The 21,529-nt window shown below is 43.5% G+C and overlaps 1 protein-coding gene across 1 annotated transcript in view; it reads left to right on the top strand.

The window, feature by feature from the left end:
* LOC128736009 (DDB1- and CUL4-associated factor 10 homolog) overlaps window positions 1-21,529 on the top strand; it is a 47,896-nt gene that overhangs the window by 12,010 nt on the left and 14,357 nt on the right. Inside the window, exon 2 of the mRNA XM_053830495.1 lies at window positions 13,207-13,320. Within this exon, the coding sequence (XP_053686470.1) occupies window positions 13,207-13,320 (114 nt within the window). The remainder of the gene's footprint in view (window positions 1-13,206; window positions 13,321-21,529) is intronic.

Genomic DNA, 21,529 nt, shown 5'->3' with positions numbered 1-21,529 from the left:
ATGCTCGCCGCGAAGGGAACATTCCATGCTACCAGCGCTGCATATCAGAAACCCGTTGAGATGAAACGCACCGCGGCGGCGGCGGCGCGGGCAAGGATATGGGCCCCGAATCAGGTGCCAATCGGCTTCACCAATCAACCCAATACCGGCACTAATGTGCGTCTGCGCAAAGACGATGACTCTAATAGTGGATGACTGCGCAAATTTGTTTAGTCTTAATGTTGAGTACATAACATAAGTATTTATCAATGGTAACCGGGAGGACGGTTGTATGTGGGCTTACACGGATACGTCCACAGAAAAGTGGTATAGATTCCGACCAGTTTGCTAAATTCGAATCGAATATAGGTTATTGAAGTGAAGTCGTTTTGTGAACGGTCGCATGATATGACGATGCCATAACGCGATTCAGCAGGTGAATGGCAAAATGTGCCTGTGTGTCGGTGTCGGTGTCCGTCTGAACAAATGAAAAAGTTCAAGAACTAGAACAGCAATAAGCCAAGGTCGATTAAACCCGGAATTTAGGCTCGATAGTTGTGCTCGAACCGCGTGGGGCGGTTACGTTACGTAGCTCCGTGGGCAACCGAGCGGCGCAAGTCAGTCCCACATTTGCTACCATTTTCCAACCCATTCCATCTCATAGTAGCAGCACTGCGGGGGACTTGCACTCGAATTGGATAATTTTTTGTAATTAATGTGCTGGTTTGGCGTGTTAATTCGATACCCGCCTTGTTTGACCTACACTAACGTTGAACACGTACGGAATGGTCACCCCAGCAATTAGACGTTAATTCATTATAGGAACAGCTCATTTGAAGCAAATATTTATGCCAGATTTATGCTAAAAACTGTTTTTAGCAAAGAAACGTACAAAGTATAACAATGCCGTAGGGATTGCGCTCATTTGCATGCAGTCAAGTACAAGTTTAACATTTGCATATACTTATTTATCACGTACGAGAATCTCCGGGTTAATAGGTCAAAAGCACTCCCAGCACTCCTATAGCTAGTGCTTATGGCATCGATCACCTATCGGCAGCCGGTTCAATCTGATAAACATAGACCCTGTCAGCACCCGGTTTGGTGGCTTGTTAATCCTGGTGCTAGTCAAGCCTAGTCAACCGTATCGTGCACGCTAATCTTGCAGACGAGACGGCGCCTGTCGGCGTCGGCATCGGCAGCACCGACTGCTGCTGCTTGTCTGTCGGTCCGTCTAAATCCATCCAAAGACTTAGACGCACCAGCCAAGGATCAAGCGAGGAACTTGCCGGACGCCAGATGGTTGGTTCACTGTCATTTTTTTTATATTAAAAGCAGAACTAAGCACGAACACAGGAGGCAAATAATTCAATGATTGGCAGTGAATTAGGTCTGATTTACGATTTACTATGACGGTATCGACTGGTTCCGTTTACCAGTTCGTGAGCTCACCGGCGGCGGCGGCGGCGGCGGCGGCGGAGCTTACCTTGCAGCCCATCGAGTGCATTGCATCGCAAGTATTGGAGCTGTCTGAACAGGAAAAAAACAACAGCGATTACCATATTGACAGATCTACACCACACAGCACAGCTGTGTGGTTCCGATTACATCAAGAAGTACCATAATAAATTCAAACATACGATACGACAACATTTAGTGCCAAACCCACTGAAACATATTTTAAGCCGTTGCATTTCGCTGTACACCGCGACAACCGGACGTGACCGTCCTTGGCAGCGGGCAACGCTGCCCTACCTGTCCGGTGATCGATTCGGTTGGCGCGTACCGAACCCACACAAACTTCTCCCGTATTGACTCGCTGACTAACTGCGATTCGATCGGACGGACGGCTTGGAGGAGTTCACACAAGTGTCCTTGACATCTGCGAGATCAGCAACAGGTTTTTTCTTGCCGCCGTGTGTTCTAGTTAGGTAAGGTGCCTTGTAGGAATTCCTACAAAGTAGGTTAGTCCGGGTAGAGGTTCGTCGCGTCGCGTAAAAGTGACTTTATGTTACACACGAGCACAGCGCGCGGATTGGAGTGTCAATTGGATTGCGCGGCAGCCAGCTAGTCGGTGCTGTGGGGGTCGGATTTACGGTCAATGTATAATGTGCTGATTTAATTAAAGCCTGCTTGAGCTAATATATAAAAAATGTATTTTGCTTTATGAATTCATATTTTTTTCTAAGAAGAGGTTTGGTGTTTGGAACTCTTTCTGCTATTTAATTTTAGTTTATCTGTTTGCCAGTTTATTAGGATGGATATCCCATTAACCACAGGGACAACAAACTTCAACATTGGAATATTTACTTTTTGGTTTAAATGACAAATCTGCCCACGAAAAAACAGCAGTCCGTCGTACCACCAGAGATAGTGCTGATGGCATACTTTTTACTCATGTATGAAGAAATCAAAGACTGGCGTATCTAGTTTCTTTAATAATAATCTAAGCTTTTATGCAACAAAACTTAGATTATTAAAGGAACTAGATATGCCAGTCAGACACACACGCACGCACGCACGCACAGTTGTCTAAGAGGGTGCGTTAAGCACAATAGCCCCTCCCTGAAGTAATACCGATAAGGTGGTGCCAGGGGGGATTTAGGCTGGAAACTCGAGTAGGGTTTAGTGGGTCTGGGTCCTCACGCCCCATTAGGGGGGTCGGAATACCAAACCCTATTCCCTGAGTTGTCTTCTCAGGTGTCTGATAGTACCGTATCTTCTAAGGTGCTGAGCAGATTTCCCTACTCGTTAAAAAAACACACACATGCACACACACACACAGGGGTAGAAGAATGGGACCCTTTATCCCCTCGCTTCGGCGCTAACCGGTATAGCCACCCACGTTCTTGATGAGGACGATACACAAACATCACCACGGGCACCGAATCCAAGATGTGACGCGACCTGCGTCGAGGGATGCATGGTAAGGGGGATCAAAATCAAAATTACCTCACTGCGAACGTAACCTGGCGGACACCGGGGCGCATCCGACCAGTTCGAAGCCCTTACTGCGTTACGGCAGAGCACTGGCACAGCGGACTACATACTTCCCTAGCTACTCGTGGGATCCGAAATGAGTTTTCAAGAATTAAAAATAAAATCAAATACAGGAGAAGATAGCGATAGCGCGATGGCTACGCAGGACAGCGATGCCTGCGTGTTCGATAGGAAGGAGAAGCTGTGCAGATCGCCAATATTGAAGGATGTGGTCGCACAAATGTTCAGCGGCAACACACAGCAGCAGATAACTCCAAAAGAGCAAGGCTCAATGCTAAACTTCACTACGCTCACCCAGAAGTCAAAGGAGGACAGCCAACAAACAACAAGCTGCAGGCTGTCAAAGAAAAGCCGCTGAAGCTGATCGAGTTCATGAAGCAGAGAAGTAACATCCATGGTGAGATCAAGAATCAAGCGGCACGAACCTTAGCGAAGGTGATAGATGCGGAAGTGGAGCAGGTGGCCTTAATTAAGAGGCCTGTAGTCGCCGAGGAGGCCATGGCAGAGAAGGAAGTAGAGCATGCGGCCTTGATTAAGAGGGCTGTAATCGCGGAGGAGGCCCTGGCAGCGAGGACCGTAGAACAAGCGGCGTCGAGAGCCCCGCGGACAGAAAAGTGGGATCGGGAATCGCCAGGCGATAAGGTAAGCTTAAAAAAGCGGAAGAATGAGCTGAAAGGCGACCACGGAGAGCAACATGAAAACAGAGCGGAGGAGCAGTGCGACAGGGAGCAGGGTGAGGCTAGCGGCTGACGAACCATCCCTAAGCAGAAGGAGGAGAGTGAAAAGAAGAAAAAGATGAAAGAAGATCGGCAGAAGCAGACGCAGAGGGAAAGGTTGGCAGAACGCGAAGAAGCGGAAAAAATGCGAAGAATAAGGAGAGACCCCAACCTCGCCGGATCCGGAGCAAAGGCGACGCTCTCATTGTTGGAGTGAAGGGCGAGAAGATGACGTAAGTCGATCTGCTCAAGGAAATGAGGGACGACTCGAAGCTGAAAGAGCTAGGGGAAAATGGCGTGAAAACCCGGAAAACTCAGAGCGGCGAGTTGCTCTTCGAGCTCAAGAGAGACCTAGAGGTGAAAAGCGTGGCCTTCAAGGTGCTAGTCGAAACAGCGCTCGGTATCGAAGCTCAAGTAAAAACGTTTGTCTCAGAAGACGATCGTTGAAGCGAACAATCTTGACGAGGTCACAACGGAGAGTGAGGTGAAAGCGGCGCTAACAAGAGCGGAATACCTGGGCGACGTTCCAATTTCTATTCGACTGCGGAAGGCATACGACAGTACGCAGACGGCGTCGATTCGCCTGTCTATAGCGGCGGCAAACCGGCTTCTAAAGATGGACAGAGTCAAGATCGGATGGTCGGTGGTTAGTTTTAGAGCCATCCCCCGTGAACCCAAAGAAATGGCGAAATGCTTTAAATGCATGGACTTCGGTCATCAGGCGAGGAATTGTCCGGGCCCCGACAAATCGAAGCTGTGTCGGAAATGCGGCAATAAGGGACATGTCGCGAAGGACTGCAATAAGCAACCGAGGTGTATGTTGTGCAAGGAAGACAATGACCACGTGACGGGAGGCTTTAAATGCGCGGTGTACCAGAAGGCAAAGGCAGGCCTACAATAATGGAGGTGATTCAAATCAACCTCAATCACTGCGTCACTGCACAGCAACTGTTGTGGCAGTCGACAACTGAAACGAAGTGCGACGTTGCAATCATAGCGGAGCCGTATCGAATTTTCTTCGATAACGGTAACTGGATAGCAGATAGAGCAGAAATGGCCGCGATATTGCTATCGGGCCGATATCCGCGATATTGCTATCGGGCCGATATCCAATTCAGGAGGTGGTTACAAGTCGATACGAGGGTTTCGTGGTCGCCAAAATTAACGGAATCTTCGTGTGCAGTTGCTATGCTCCCCCAAGATGGACGCTGGAACAGTTCCGCCGCATGCTAGACGAACTAACTGGAGAGCTCATTGGACGGAGACCGATCGTCATAGGAGGTGACGGCCTACTTGAAGCACTGGTAACGCTTGAAGTAGAACTGAGCCACGTTGGAACCACCAGCATCTTCCGCAGAGCTGGCCGAGAATCTATCATCGACGTCACCTCCTGCAGCCCGTCTCTGGGAACCGACATTAACTGGAGAGTGTGCGAAGAGTTCACTTCAGTGACCACCAAGCTATACGGTACACTATTGGTCCACGGAACCCCGTGGCAGCACAGACAGGAAGAATTCACGAGCGGCAGTGGAAAATGGATGCATTCGACAAGGATCGACAAGCCCAGAATCGTAATGCTGATGAGCAGACCGAAGCGCTAACGAGAGCATGCGACACAACCATGCCGTGGAAGGTGAACCCCAGAAACCGACGGCGTCCAGTCTACTGGTGGAACGAGTCACTCAACGCATTACCCATTAGGATCATGCCGAGACTAGAGAGGAAAGAAGAAGTGACCTCTGCGTTGCCAAGGCGGCACTGAAATATGCGATTAAGCAGAGCAAGACAAACTCCTTTAAGGAGAGAAGTCGATTCCAACCCCTGGTTCGATGCATACCGAGTAGTGATGGCAAAGACCAGGGGCCCAGCAATGCCAACCGCAGGATGCCCAGATAAGCTAAAATGCATAATTGAAGGCCTCTTCCCGAAACACGAGCCTACGTCCTGGCCCCCTACCCCCACCCGGGCGCTAGAGGATGAGAACGTTGACAAGAGAAGAATCTCCAATGACGAACTAGTCAGAATCGCGAAAGATCTGAAGATGAAGAAGGAGTCAGACCCGGATAGGATCCCGAACGCAGCTCTTCAGGGGGCAATCCATGCATTCCTGGATATGTTCCGCGCGGTGATGCAAAACTGCCTAAAACTAGGAAAGCTGCTAGAAAGGATTAACCTGAACAGGCTATCCATATACACGGAGGGCGAGTATGGATTGACACAAAGACAGTTTGGGTTCCGAAAGGGAAGGTCCACGCTAGATGCGATCCGGACTGTCGTCGAGACAGCAGAGAAGGCGTCCAAGCAGAAACGCAGAGGAAACTGCTACTGCGCAGTGGTCACTATCGATGTTAAGAATGCATTCAACTGCGCCAGCTGGGAAGCCATCGCAGCAGCGCTTCATAGAATGAGAGCCCCCGACTATCTGTGTCGAGTTGTGAAGAGCTACTTCACGAATCGCGTGCGAGTATACCGGACGAACCTCGGAAAGAAAACGGCCATGATCACGTATTTGCGCCTGAATCAATCCGCAGGGTGGAGAGTTAGATGCAGAACGCGAAACTGCAAATAGCGCACCATAAAACGGAGATACTACTGGTCAGTAATCGGAGAGCGGTCCAACGCGTCGGGATTACCGTCGGAGAACATATCATAACCTTAAAACGCGAGTTGAAGCACCTGGGTGTGATGATCGACAATCGGCTAATATTCAACGGTTACGTTGACTACGCATGCGAAAAGGCAGCGAAAGTCATCAGTGCACTGTCTAGGATCATGCCGAATAACTTTGGATCAAGCAGTAGCAAAAGGCGCCTCTTAGCCAGTGTATCATCGTCGATACTGCGGTATGGCGGACCAGCCTGGATTACAACGCTCCAAACCCAGCGCAACAGAGTAAAGCTGAGAAGTACGGCACAACTCATGGCCATTCGAGTCGTGAGCGCATATAGGACTATCTCATCAGAAGCTGCGTGCGTAATCGCTGGGATGATTCCCATCGACATCACCCTGAAGGAGGACTACGAGTGCTATAGGCAAAAGGAGGTCAGAGAAATTAGAAAGCTGATGAGAGCAGAATCAATGGCTAAGTGGCAACAGGAGTGGAACACGACACAGAAAGGTAGATAAACCCAAAGGCTCATTGAGACTCTCGGTTTGTCTGGTTATGGTTACTTCAGGCAATACCTTTATCGATTCGGGCATGCTAGGTCGCCCTTATGCCCGGAATGTGGGAACGTGGAAGAAACAGCAGAGCACGTGTTTTTTGACTGTCCCAGATTTGCTGCATGGCGGGAAGAATTAACGGTCTTAACGTCGGAACTACCACAATAGATCAAAATAATGGTCGCAGTGGTCAAATCTTCCGACAAAAAAAACGTCGGAACTATGGTGGACGAAATGTGTCGCAACGAGAGCATTTGGAATGCCGTCAATAGCACAATCGTCCGCATCATGTCTGATCTGCAGCGTAAGTGGGGAGTTAAGTTTTTTTGGATGAAAGGTTGCCTAGGGAACAAACGTCTCTGAGCCGCATATGACGCCCCAAAACAACGCGATCCGGGGCGCGGTAAAACCCTAGACTGGGTTCATATATGTGGGGATGGGATTTATCCCGTAATAGTCCCAATACGCAGATCGGTCCTTGTTGAAATAGGCATAGCAAAGAAACCCTACGAGGGCGGCTGTGACGGGGTGCACGTTAGGACTGTCGGCACCTTCTAATCGGTACACGTCTCGAAGGGTACTGCGAGCTAGCTGCGCAAATGACCAGCAAACGTTAGCCTGCGTTGATAACTGCAAAGTGCATGAGCACGGCATGCCCTCGATATGCCTGAAGGAGTAACGCTAGAAAGCGTGATACTTGGAAAAGTGCAAGAGCACAGCCTCCCCCTGATGTAATACTTCATTGTGGTACCGGGGGGATCCAGGCAGAAGGCAAGGAAGAGGTTTTGGTGGGTGAGCGTACCACACAACGTCCGGGTTGGCTCCGGATAAGCATATTGGTTTTCCGAAACCTTGTAAAAAAAAGACATTGCTCAGTTCGTCGAACCCTATCGATTGGTATATGACACTCGATCCTCCGGGTCTCGGATCAATTTCGTGTTTTTCGGTAACAAAGGTAAAAACTGAGAGTGAAGAAAGCACCGGGGCCGGATGGAATTCCCAACGTGACCCTGAAAGCGGCAGCGCAGATGTACCCAGACATGTTCAGGGCAGTAATGCAGAAATGTTTAGACGAAAGCCACTTCCCAGAGAGGTGGAAGATACAGAACCTAGGGTTGCTGCCTAAACCAGGGAAACCTTCGGGAGATCCAGCATCGTATAGACCCATATGCCTGCTGGATACACTTGGAAAACTACTGGAGAGGATCATTTTGAACAGGTTGACGGTATGCTTGGAGGGTGATCACGGGCTCTCAGAGAAACAGTTCGGGTTTCGTAAAGGGAGATCTACGGTGGGCGTCATTTGCACAGTGATCGAAAGAGCTGAGAAGACGTTCAAACAGAAGCGTAGGGGTAACCGATACTGTGCAGTGGTAACGATTGACGTTAAGAACGCGTTCAACAGTGCCAGTTGGGAGGCCATTGCACTAGCGCTCCATAGAATGAGCGTCCCTGACTATTTGTGCAGGATCTTGAAAAGCTACTTCGAGAATCGGGTGCTGTTTTACGAGACAAACAAGGGACAGAGCACGATCAGGACTACAGCGGGAGTCCTGCAAGGTTCTATCGTGGGTCCATCTCTCAGGAACTGTACACTAAAACTGGTTTTGCCTAGAGGCGCGGAGATCGTTGGCTTCGTAACAGGAGAGTCGCTGGAACAAATAGAAATGCTGGCAACCGAGTCGATAGACATTATCGAAAGCTGGATGCAAGGGGTGGAATTGCAAATAGCCCAATATAAGACGGAAGTGCTGGTGGTCAGCAACTGCAAGACAACTCAATCAGCGGAGATTGTTGTGGGACAGCACACGATAGCCTCGAAGCGACCGTTGAAACACCTAGATGTATGGATTGACGACCGGCTAAATTTCAACTATCACGTCGACTACACTTGCGAAAAGGCGGGAAAAGTGATTAACGCACTGGTCAGAATTATGGCAAACAACTCGGAACAGCCGAAAAGGTCGAAACAGCAGCAAAATGCGCATGTTAGCCAGTGTATCTTCTTCGATGCTGAGATACGGTAGACCTGCTTGGATAGCAGCACTTAAAACCAAGCGGAATAAGAAGAGATTGAACAGTACGTATCGGCCCATGGCAATGCGGGTCGTGTGCGCGTACAGAACTATTTCTTCGGAAGCGGTCTGCGTCATAGCTGGAATGATTCCCATATATATATATATATATATATATATATATATATATATATATATATATATATATATATATATATATATATATATATATATATATATATCTATATTTATATCTATATATATCTATATATATATATATATATATATATATATATATATATATATATATATATATATATATATATAATTTTGGCAAAAGACAGCGAATGTTATAAGCGGAAGGATACCAGAGGAATTCGAAAAGCTATGAGAGCGGAGTCAATGGCAAAATGGAAGCTAGAGTGGAACTCCGCGACTAACGGAAGATGGACGCATAAGCTAATACCGGTGCTCTCAGCCTGGGTGAACAGGAAGCATGGAGAAGTGAACTGATATCTGACACAATTTCTTTCGGGACACGGTTGCTTCAGACAGTATTTATACCGACTCGGGCATACAAGGTCACCCTTTTGTCCGGATGCGGCGATGTTGAAGAAACACCCGAGCATGATGTGGTCTTTGTATGCCCCTGATTTGAAGCTGTGCGCGATATAGGGGTGGTAGGGGCAATATGGGCCACCTAAGCAAAACGCGTCATAAAACATGTAGCGCGTAATCAAAATTCTGGTAATTGCCATAAACTTACGATTTGATATGTCTTTGATAAATTAACAATGTTAGAATATTGATTAACTATGAACAGCCATCAAATTTGAATGTTTAAAAAATGATACTTTTTGCTTCGTTCAAAAACCATACGGGGCATAATGGGCCACTATACGGGGCAATATGGGCACTTTAGTTGAAGTTACCATTTTAGCCAGTTTTTACTAGAAAATAACATAAAAGATTATATCAATACAAAGAAAAGCGAAATGGTGACTATTTTCATTTCATTTAGCGGTTGTTTTATGATTGTTTTTATTTACCGATTTTTTTTCAGTTGAACAACATAGGCAACATGGCGGAGAAGTGGCAGGTAGATGAAAGACACCACTTTTGCTCTGTAACCGCTATTTTCGGGTTGATTGTTGCGTGCAATCACGCAGCATTATACTTGACTGTGTCATTTTAATGTTTATATTACTTTCCAGCGTTTATGGGTTATGTACAAACACATTGCCAGGTATGCTCATTATGCCCCTTACAGCTATACTAATCAAAAATAATTATAATAATTCGATAAAACAAAAAAAATATCTCAATTATACAAAGCGATTGTTCATATATGGTAATAGTAACCATATATGGAGTGGAGAAGTCCAGAGCACGCAACAAATAGCTATAGAGCTTATTTTGTGGGTTGCAATTCTTATAGCATTTTTACAATCTTGAGTCGGCTCGAGTATTTTCTCAATATCTCAGACATGTCAACGAATTTGGATGCAGTTTTTGTTGAAATGCTTATTAAGAACATTATCAACAAGTTCATTAATCAAATTAGCGAAATTGATTGTCCAATATGCCCAAACGAACGGTGGCCCATTTTGCCCCGTATGCTCATTATGCCCCTATTACCCCTATTCGCTCTAAACGTAGACAACATTGTTGAGAAAATGTGTCTAGATGAGGGCACTTGGAACGTCGTCATTAGATCGATTTCAAGAATTCTGGTTGAGCTGCAGCAAAAATGGGGCAGATCAGCAAGTCGGTAACGCCTGGGTTACCCTTCGATAGAGGGGTGATGAGCATATAGAGGACAATGTGGCCCATTGAATGAACGTCTCTAGGCCGCATATGACACACAGATCAAAAGTAACGCGATTCTGGGCGCGATAAAACCCTAGACGAACTCATATGTGTGTAAAAATAGTCCCTGCACAGGGATGAACAATATTCAGAGTGGCAATGGAAGAAATCCTGCGATTGTGACTGCGGGGTGCGCGTTATGTTGGAGGGCACATCCTTATCAGGTCACGTCTCGACAGGTGGAGAAATTCCGCTACGGAGGCCATGTGCGTGCTGTTGGAGGGCACTTCTGATTTGGTTCCCGTCTCGGGTAAAGTTCCTGTGAATGCGGTCGCGATGCTAGCTACACTTACGCAAAGAAATCCTGCGAGGGTGGCCGTGAAGAGATGGACGTTAAGTTGGTCGCCATGCCAGCATCGGTGCACGTCTCGACAGGTAACGGAGTAGTGCCTAGGCACGCCCTCCTTCCGAAGTAATTCCTAGCGGCGGTCTCGGGACGATTTAGGTCCAGGAGGAGTGAGGTTTTTAGTGGGTTAGAATCCCACACCGTGCTACGTGAGGCAGTGCATCATCAGTGTGCCAGGCATATTGAGCTTTTTCTAAAAAAAAACACGCACGCAGTTGCAGAGTAGTTCTAGAGCAATTTGAGATCAAACTCTAGGCAGTTTTGGAAAACCTTTAGAGTATTTTCAGAGAAGAAGCGAAACACAGAGTTGTTGTCAAGAGATGCTCCAAAAAACACAAAGAAGAGGACTAGGTTAAAAAGAATTGTTTAATAAAGCTCTTGGTAAATATACTAGGCTTATGTTATTCACAATCTTATACTCAATTTATTTCTTACTTACGGAAAAATAATAAATTGGGTGTGTACACTTCCAAATCAACTGCATTAATTTGGGCTACTGAAAACAGCAGCTGTGATAAATTAAAATAATTTACTTGTTTACACTTATTAGCTTTTCTCACTTTGCTTTTACTTACCATAGTGATAGTAGGTACTTTAAAACCACATTTTTGACAAACCGTAGCTATGGTTACGTTACCTACCCCTAGATGGGAAGCAATGAAAACGCGACTACGGATCGATGCCGCTTCAGCAACAAAGGGGTAAACAAAGGTCTACAAATCTAAAACACATGTTCGGCCGCAGCTTGTTCCGGTCTGGTGTGCAGCCGCCCAGACCAGACTTAGCTGTCTTGTATCTGTTTGATGCAGCCGCCACTAGCCAGCCGGTCAACAGCAACAACAATAACAACGAGTTACACGAATATACCGTATAATTCTGTACTCATCATGAAGAAGCGTCATTTTATAGATGCGTGCCTCATATTTTACGACCGCTCTCGGCCGTTCGATCGATGGTGGTTTAGATTGTTTTAAATAGTTCCACAGCTTTACTTTGTGCGTAATTCTGTCAGTTAGAAAAAAAAACCTTAAAGGATTCTGCCCTATAACATGCCCTATACGCCGAGAGAATCATTCACCTGTGTGATTGGTATAATTAATAGTTGAGTGCGTTTATTAGTCATAAAAATAAAAGCATTTATGAAGGGTTGCCGGCTGGTTGAATAAGTGTTTTTTAATGTGTCGTAAATGTAAACATACCTACATATTTATGGATTACAGTTATATCGATTTTTGAGTTTACTACTGCATTAAGTGGTGATTGTAACTTGCCTTTTAAAATGGTTGTTCTGAACGTCACTCTAACCTCAATTTTTTCAAGAACCGCAAAAACAAACGGGAAATAAATTAAAGTTTGACAAATCGGAAGCCAGCTCCGATAGGACCTTTCGATAAGTTGTTCAATCGATCGGTAGTCGATATCCGCAACTTGTACAACTAACTAAACGATCGATTTACTGCTACTGCAATTAATAATTCAGCAGCATTCCAGCCACTGGTATGTACCCGGTTGTTGAAGCGGTTCGACCAGCATAAATTAGCACAAAAAATTCTACCAATAAAAACGCAGCATTACCTATTTCTACCCATTCTGAGTCAGCTTGCTCTTTATGACGATTAGCTTTTAGTCAGTTCGCCTCGCGGTAAAAGATCTTCCGCGTGAACCTGCCAAGCCAAACCAAGCCTAGCCAATGCTAATATAATGCTCATCGAATCTACCGCTGCACAGGTAGGTAACGGACAAGTGAAATAAAACTTGGCCTAGGTCGCTTAAAATGCAAAGAAGTGCGGGACTGTGTGTTTCATAGTCGGTTGCGTTTTACAAGCACTGTTTCTTCCTTATGGACGCGGCCGGCGGGTAGCGCAATAAAGCTATAAGCTTAACTTTCAAATGTCAAATATCGCCGTCGTCGTCGCGTCAGCGTAATCATTGAGCAGCAATCGATCGATTACATTTCCTGATGGCAGCTTTTAATCGCTACGATCGCCACTTTTAAGTGGTGATTTGTTACACCTTTACATTGTAAATAATAACTGACCTGCGCGCAGAGCGCGCGGCTAATCGATCAACTTAATCACTGTTTTTTAATCTATTCGTTGTTTTCTTCTACTTTTGACAGTTCGATTCTGGTGGCAGCCTGCGAGAAGAAGACAATCGTGCTGTTTGATCCGGTCACCGAGAAGCAAATGTGCACCATCAAAAATGCCCACAACGATAGTGTTAATTGTGTCAAGTAAGTCTCCAGCATTCGCTACTATACAATAACAGACGTTACCTGTTGTAATTTAAATGATATCTGCTGCAATTATCGAAGCAGGCGGTTGGTTTCTATTGACAACTTCATACTGAACTAATGGCGTGGCACGTTGTTCGGTTCGTCACCGCGGGCGTGCCCAGGCTGAGGCATACTGGGGGTACGTTCTTCTCTGTAAAATTTAATGTAAAACAAGATAGTTTCTGTAACCCACACGATCGCAGTTTTTAATTTGATCGGTTACTATCCTTGCGATAAGCAAGTTAATTGCGTAAAAATAATTCCTGTTTGAAGTTCAATTTCTATTCCAGTTATAAAGTAAATTTCAAGCTTAGTTCCAAACACGATTTCAAGCGCAATTTAAATCCAATTTCAATTCCTACAATGTACCTCAATTTTGTGACTTGAATTTTAGGTTCTCAATCTTCTGACCTAAATTTTCGCACTTTAAGTTTGGAATCGAATTTTGGAACTTGAATTTTGGAAATTGAATTTTGAAACTTGAAAGACTTGACTTGAGGTTTTGGGATTTGAATTTTGGGACCTGAATTTTGGAGCCTAAGTTTTAGGACCTCAATTTTGTGACTTGAATTCTGGGGCTTTAAATTTGGTACCTGAATTTTGGAACTTAAATTTTGGGACTTGAATTTGAGTACTTTTGGGACACTCGAATTTTATAATTTGAATTTTGGGGCTCAAATTTTAGGTTCCTAATTTCTTTAGGGACCCAAATTTTTAGGGGACCTCAACTTGGTGAATTGTATTTTGGGACTTGAAATTTGCAACCTGGATTTCGTTACCTGAATGTTGGAACTTGAATTTTAAGACTCCAGGTGTTGAATTTTTGTCAGGTTGTGGGGTTTGAATTTTAGGACTTGAAATTTGGAACCGAATTTTGGAACCTGAACTTTGGCAGTTGAATTTTGAAACTTGAATTTTGAGACTTGAGGTTTTGGGACTTAAATTTTGGAACCTGAATTTTGGAGCCTAAATTTTAGGACCTCAATTTTGTGACATTTTGGGAATCTGGGGCTTGAAATTTGGTTCCTGAACTTTGGAACTTGCATTTTTAGACATCAGGTTTTGAATTTTGGTCATATTTGGGACTTAAATTTTAAGATTTAAATTTTGTGACCTGAATTTCGGAGCCTAATTTTTAGGATTTCAATTTTGGGAACTAAATTTTGATACATCAACATCAACAAGGTTTCGAATTTTAAGTTTTGGGTCGTGAATTTGGGACATTTGAATATGGAGCCTAACTCTTGGGACCTAAATTTTAACCTCAATTTTGAGATTTTAAAGTTTGGGACTTCAATTTTGACACCACAACACCTTAACAACATCAAGGTTTTGAATTGGAGTTTTGGGACTAGAATCTGAGGACTTGAATTTAGGGTCCTTAATTTCAGGACATAAATTTTGGAACCTGAATGTTGGGACGTGAATTTTGAGGCCTAAGTTTTGAGATTACAATTTTGGGACTTAAATTTTGAAACTTTAATTTTACGATTTGAGGAAGTGGCATAACTAACACACCAATTTTGTTTCGCTTTAATGTTACCACATGTATGGATGTAACGGAGCGTATTAGGGGAGGCACGGCAACATTAGTAGCAGAATAGATCTACAAAAGTGGATGATTCAAACAGACCGGTGACAACACCTATTTCTACTTTGTAGATATCTTCGGAAAAGAAACAATTTTTATATCAACGTACGTTCGAAGTGGAAATCAATCAGAAAGCGAAGAGTTCAGAAAAAATAAGACGATTCTTGGTTGGGTTATTCAGGCGTATAATGAACAACATCATATGTATTAACAGGCGCTATAAATGTCTGGATTGAGAAACAAGATGCAGCTAAGGAGCATAATACACGGTTTCAAGCTAAAAAATCAGCTGACATAATCACTTTTGGACACCCAGCCAACAACACAAATAATATCATCAAGAAACAATAGTGTTCCCGGGCTAGATAATTTAGGAATCGAATTGCTGAAATGTGGGTTGGAAAACACTGCTCTTCAAGTTGACGAATTTATTTGAATTACTATTAGATAAGCTAAGAAGCCAAGTCGCGCCAATTTACGGTTATCAAATGGCTTTCCAACAAAAACGAAGCGCATCTGATTAGATTTTTGTTTTAAGGCGCATTATCGACGAAATGTGGAGTTTATATTAATGTTTCATGACGTTTTACAGGAATCTAAATCCTTCCAGAGCTCCAGGTTAGGTCATGTAGGCTCTACTCGCAGATGATATTCTATTTATATGCGAGCATGAAGATGTACAAAGGCTTTTGGATGTCCTAGAACCTTTGCTACATTCCATTGGATTGGAGATCAACAACAAGTCAACACGAAGAGTAATCATACACAATCCTTATAATATCAATAATACGATGCCAGACACCGTTGCTCATTTTGGGAAATATGAGCTTAAAGTAGTGACGAACTTGCGATACCTCGGAGCCTACGTAACAAGCAGCTCAATACGGAGCGCTGAAATAGCGGAGGAGAATAGAGAATGGCATGCTCTTCATACTAAGGAGTCTGAGCAAAGATGATAGTTCGACAAACAATGTTGATTCGCAATGGGATGAAGCCGGAGACAAGACACACGAGACAGCACTCAATAATGAGGATGCAGAGGCTACAACGTACGGTGCACAGGATAGTAGAAACATGTCTCACCTGGCCGGAAATGATAGTCCTCATATAGCGCACAATCGGTTATAGGGGGCCGCACAATTAACAACAAGATTCGTGTGGCAAGACTGATTACTATGTACACATTCTAAGGAGAGGAAACGCGGGCATCCTCAGAAAGGCGCTGTAATTCAAGCTGAATGGTACAAAATGGAGTAGAAGGCCTGCATACTTATGGCGAATTATTGGCAGGAGCGAAATCCCACTAACAGTATTGCAAGAGGCAGCGACGAATAAAATGAGACTAAAAGATATGACAAAGAAACTGTTAACTACTGATAGTTATCAGTTAACAATAAACATCAGTGTCACTAAGTATCAGTAAGGTTATTGGTATTATCTTCGCTGTTATTGGTATTTACTGATACAGTTACGTCGTCCCGTTAGAGAAATTAGTTAGATTATACTTTTATGTCGGTAGCTTCTTGATCGTAGCGTTTTGCGAAAAACAAAATAGGCTCGTTTTTCCGCTTGAATGCGCTGCTAGATCTTCTTACTACTGTTGTTGTCCGCGCTCACCAGCGATCCCAAATACACGAACTCATTATGTGCCATAGTTGGCCTCGATCGACTGTATCGTACTCTCTACATTTTTGTAAGATTTATCAGATGGTACAAATTTGGTCCGTAGTTGCGCGAGCTCCCATGAAGCCCGCCTGGTAAACTACAATGTAAACTTACATTGTAGTTTATCGATGCGTTTTTCTAGTCTGTCAGAACATTATGATAATTGTGAACATATCATTTGTTCAATCAATGACGTGTGTTTGAATCTTAATGAAGAATCGTGCAGACGTTCCGGAGCTATGGCGAAACAGACATTCATACCCACGTTCCTCGTCCCTTCCTTTCGGCCCGTTCCTAGTCAGCTTCTGTCACGTAGGTAACGTCGTTTGTCAAACACATGTTTTTGGCACGCAGGAAGGTTGCCAAGAGTGGGAGACAGTCTCTTATAAGGGGGAAATAAGGTTTAAATTGGTAAAGGGGTGCATTTCTCTTGCATTTGGTACGATAGCAGTTGTATCAAGTGGCTGGATTTCTGAAAGGGGAGAATCGGTCCGGCATCCTTACGACGTGTCCAGCCCACCGTAGTCTGCTAACTTTCGCTAGATGTACGATGGGAGTATCCCCAAGCAGTGCCTGTAGATCCCCCAAGCAGTGCCTGTAGCTCGTGATTCATACGTCTCCGCCACTCTCCGCTTTCAGTTTGTACTCCGCCAAATATCGTCCGCAGCACTTTCCGCTCGAACACGGCAAGGGCGTGTATGTCCTCCGTGTGCAGCGTCACGGCTTCAAGTCCATAAAGAACTACCAGTCTACATTGTTAGCTTCGTGCGGCGACGTACACTTCCGGATAGTAGCGTTTTACGGAGGGCAAAGTAGGCCCGATTTTTCGCTTGGATGCGCCGCTGGATCTCTTTACTAGTGTTGTTGTCCGCGGTCACCAGCGATCCCAAATACACGAACTCTTCTACAACTTCTAGATCGTCGCCGTCAACGGTTACCGTCCGTGGGAGACGCGCGTTTGTTTCCTTTGAGCCTCTTCCTTTCATGTATTTGGTCTTCGACGCATTTATTGTTAGCCCAATTCTCCTAGACTGCGCTTTCAGTCTGGCGTAGATTCCCTCCGCCGTCGCAAAGTTCCTGGTTATGATATCGAAGTCATCTGCAAAGCCTAGAAGTCGGTTACCCTTGGTAAAAACCGTGCCTCTCGTTTCGATGCCCGCTCGTCGGATCACCCCCTCAAGAGCGATGTTGAACAGCATCCAGGATAAACCGTTGCCTTGTATCAACCCTCGCCACGTCTCGAAGAGACTCGAGAGTGTCCCAGAGATGCCTACGAGACACATCACTCGATCCAATGTAGCTCTGATCAGTCTATAAAGATGTGATGCGTGGGCACGTTGTACTCCCGAAATTTCTGCAAGATGCAAGTAAAAATGCTCTGTGTTGATTTATCGGGATTACCGAGAAGAAGACAGATTTACAATTAAATTAAATTAAAATTAAATTAAATTAAATTTCGGCAGAAAGCTCTTGCTGGGATAATCTAGCTTCACCATACCGGAGATAGCCGGAATGTATGACTAAAATGCCTAAATGTACCTCTAACGCTAAGTAACTCAATGAGATGCAACTGCGTTACTGATGTTTGTCTTGACTGCAATCTGGCATAATTGGTTTGAGTCTTCGTTTGATGACACATAACACATTCCAGCGTTACGGGACACAATTAGGACTCATCTTTACTTTGTGGACTGCTTCCTGTTTCCACAATTATCTTCTACTTGAAGGCCAGAGATTTGATGAAATAGCAACTGATTTGCATAGTGGCATGGTTTCCCGTAACGCTGGAGTGTGTCTAATGCGATTCTTACCACAAAAATATGACGTGCTGACCGGGGTCTGGTTTTGGTTACAGACACAATAAGGCACTTATAATATTAGATTACGATAAACTTTAGCTGAAATAGAACTCAGTAGAAGTAAATAACGCAAAATAGAAACAAACATTCGTTTCAGATTTTAAGCTAAGCAAAGCCTAGGGGCTACATTCCGAATGCGAAACGTGACCTTCTGTTATTTATTCGAAAGACTTTGCAGCCAGTTGTTACAAGAGATTTGCGGGGCTGGCTGAGATTCTAACTTACGTCGACTGGCCTATTTGACCAGCGTCGTACCTCGAAGACAATTGAGAGGATTAGAGGGTTTCAGATTAAAATAAAACTTTATCACGATTTTATTTTAATCTCATAAAAAATACTGGATATCATGGGAGATAAGAAAACAGAATTTACTGTTTATTGCAAAGCTTTGGATTTTAAGTCCAACTTCAAGTATAACTTCAAGTCCGATTTCAAATCCAATTTCAACTCCAATTTAAAACCAATTCATTTCTATTTTTAGGTCCACTTTTAAGTTAAGTTATGGTGGAAAACTCTAAAGAAAAGTCGAAAAATTATTTTCTGTCTCATTGAATTTTTTCCTCTTTCATCAATTTCTAATATTGATCAAATTTTCACGAAAACATTTTTGTTATTCCTGAGCTATTACTGCACTCCGCGATTGATTTGCCTTAATCAGCAAGATTGCACAAAGAACCAATTGAATGGTATATTTTGTTGGTCTGAAAAACCTGGTTTTCCTTAAATTTTACCTAATTCTAAAATTCATATCTCATTAACCAAACAACGTAGAGCAAACAGTTTTTTATGAAAATGTTAGTAAAATTTTTGTTAGCATATTCTCAGATATAGTTCGTTTGCCTATTTATCCTCTGTTCATCTCATTTTCATTATCGTCATTTCGTCGTACTTTCGTTATCTATTCATCCCACTTTTTCCATCTTTTTGTCACTCTTTATCGGTTTTTCGCCATCTTTTCTCCGTATGGTTTTTGCCTTTTAATAGTCTTTTCGTTGTTTTTTCGTCGTGTCTTTGTCGTATTTTTCAGTTCTTCGTTGTCCTTTTACCGTATTTTCCTCATCTTTTCTGCGTCTTTTGCACTGCCATTTCGCCATTTATTAAGTCGTCCCTTCATCACCCTTTCTTCTTCTTTCACCCATCATCGTTTCGATGCTCTTTCGGCATCTCTCCGTTCCCAAGCAGCACAGTGTTGGCGCTTCTTGTTGCAGTAACTTATTTATGACTGAAATCAGTCATATATCGGTTGCTACAACTGGTTTGTAACAACTGCGCTAGTAGGGTTGTGAGTTTCTTGTCATCTTTTCGAGGTCCTTTTTGACTTTTAAGTTGCAGTTTTGGCGTTTTATTTTTGCTTTTCATCGAATTTCCTTCGTATTTTTGTTGTATTTCGTTGTCTTTTCATCGTCTGGTTTGGGGTGTCATTTCGTCTTATTTTGCTATCTTTATCGTCGTTACGTTGGAATCGATGAAGAGCTTTTTGTCGTTAGTTTTTCGTTTTTATTTGCTCGTCACTCTTTTGTCGTCTCTCCGTTATTTTTTGGCGTTTCTGCAACAGTTTTTTTTGGCGTTTTCGTTATCTCTTCATTTTCATTGTCCGCTGTCATTTCATCATCTTTTTATTGTCTCTTCGTTGCAATTTTGTCTTCTTTTCGTGTTGGGTCATAAATTGTGGGACACTTGTTCTGTTTGGACTTGTTTAGGTCTTCAATTTTGAGGCCCAAATTTTGGAACCTGAATTTTGAGGCCCCAACTTTGGGACCTGAATTTTGGAGCCTCAATTATGAGACTTGAATTTGGTGACTTGAATTTTTGGGAACTTTGGGACCTGAATTTTGGAGTCTAAATTTTGGGACCTGAATTTTGAAGCCTCAATTGTGGGACCTCAATTTTGTGACATCAATCTTGGGACTTGGAATTTTGAAGCCAAAATTTTGGGATTTGAATTTCGGGATTTCAATTTTGGGATCTAAATTTTTACACCTCAACCTCAACAACAAGGTTTTGAAATTGGGTTTTAGGACTTGAATTTTGAGATTTTCGAATTTTGGAGCCTAAATTTGGGACCTTAATTTTGGAACCTGAATTTTGGGGCTTCAATTTTAGGGCTCGAAACTTAGCACCTGAACTTTGCGGCCTAAATCTTAGGTCTTGAAACTTTTTGTGTTTTAGGACTTGAATTTTGGGATTGCCATTTTGGAACCTCACCTTTAGAACCTAGAAGAAAACGAAAAAAACGGGACAGAAAAAGAGAAAAAAGGAGAAAACGGTATAGAAAAGGAGGAAAACAAAAGCCGAAACTACGGGAGCAGGTAAATGAAGAAACAAAAATAGAAAAAGAGGAAAAACGAGACAGTAAAGATAATAAAGAACATAATGAGAGGAAAAACGGAACAAACGAACGACGAACGAACTAAAAATTGGATAGAAAAGGGACCAAATAAAAGAAACAAGTCTAAAAGCAACAAAGAACGATACAAAAAAGAGAGAAAAAGAGAAACGCGACTGAAAACGAGAAAAACTAATCCTGGAAAAGGGTGAAAAACGGGACAGGAAACCAAGCCAAATAGAACAAAGAAAAAGGAAAAAATAGAGGGACGATGAGACAAAAAACGGGAATACAAAAAACAAAAGGGGGAAAGAGAGAAAAGAAAACCGATAGAGGAGACGAGAAAAACAGGTGAAACTGGTCAACATTGGGGGATAAAAATGGAGAAATAAGTAACAAAAAGCGGAAAAATGAGACGATAAAAGAAGGAAGGAAAAATAATACACTCAAGTCTTTTTTTACACGGTTTGTTTTTTTCGATTACTCGAAAACGGTGCAGTTAAGGAACTATTTATAGTCTACGTGAGGAATGTCGACCTACTCCCAAAGGTATTGAGAAATAAATGAATGGTCTCTTAGTTACCCCGTTCTTAATACTCAAAAAACCAACCCGTGTAAAAAAAGTACTTGAGTGTAAAATAAATAAGGAAAACTGAAGAGGAGAAGGGGTGACAAAAACAGAATCAAAGGAGAGAAAAAACGTAAAAGCGGGCCATCAAAATGAGG

Source organism: Sabethes cyaneus, chromosome 1, assembly GCF_943734655.1.
Source record: "Sabethes cyaneus chromosome 1, idSabCyanKW18_F2, whole genome shotgun sequence".
NCBI classification, from domain to species: Eukaryota; Metazoa; Arthropoda; class Insecta; order Diptera; family Culicidae; genus Sabethes; species Sabethes cyaneus.
Note: the sequence above shows the minus strand (reverse complement) of the source record. Positions and strands in the feature narration are given on the sequence as shown.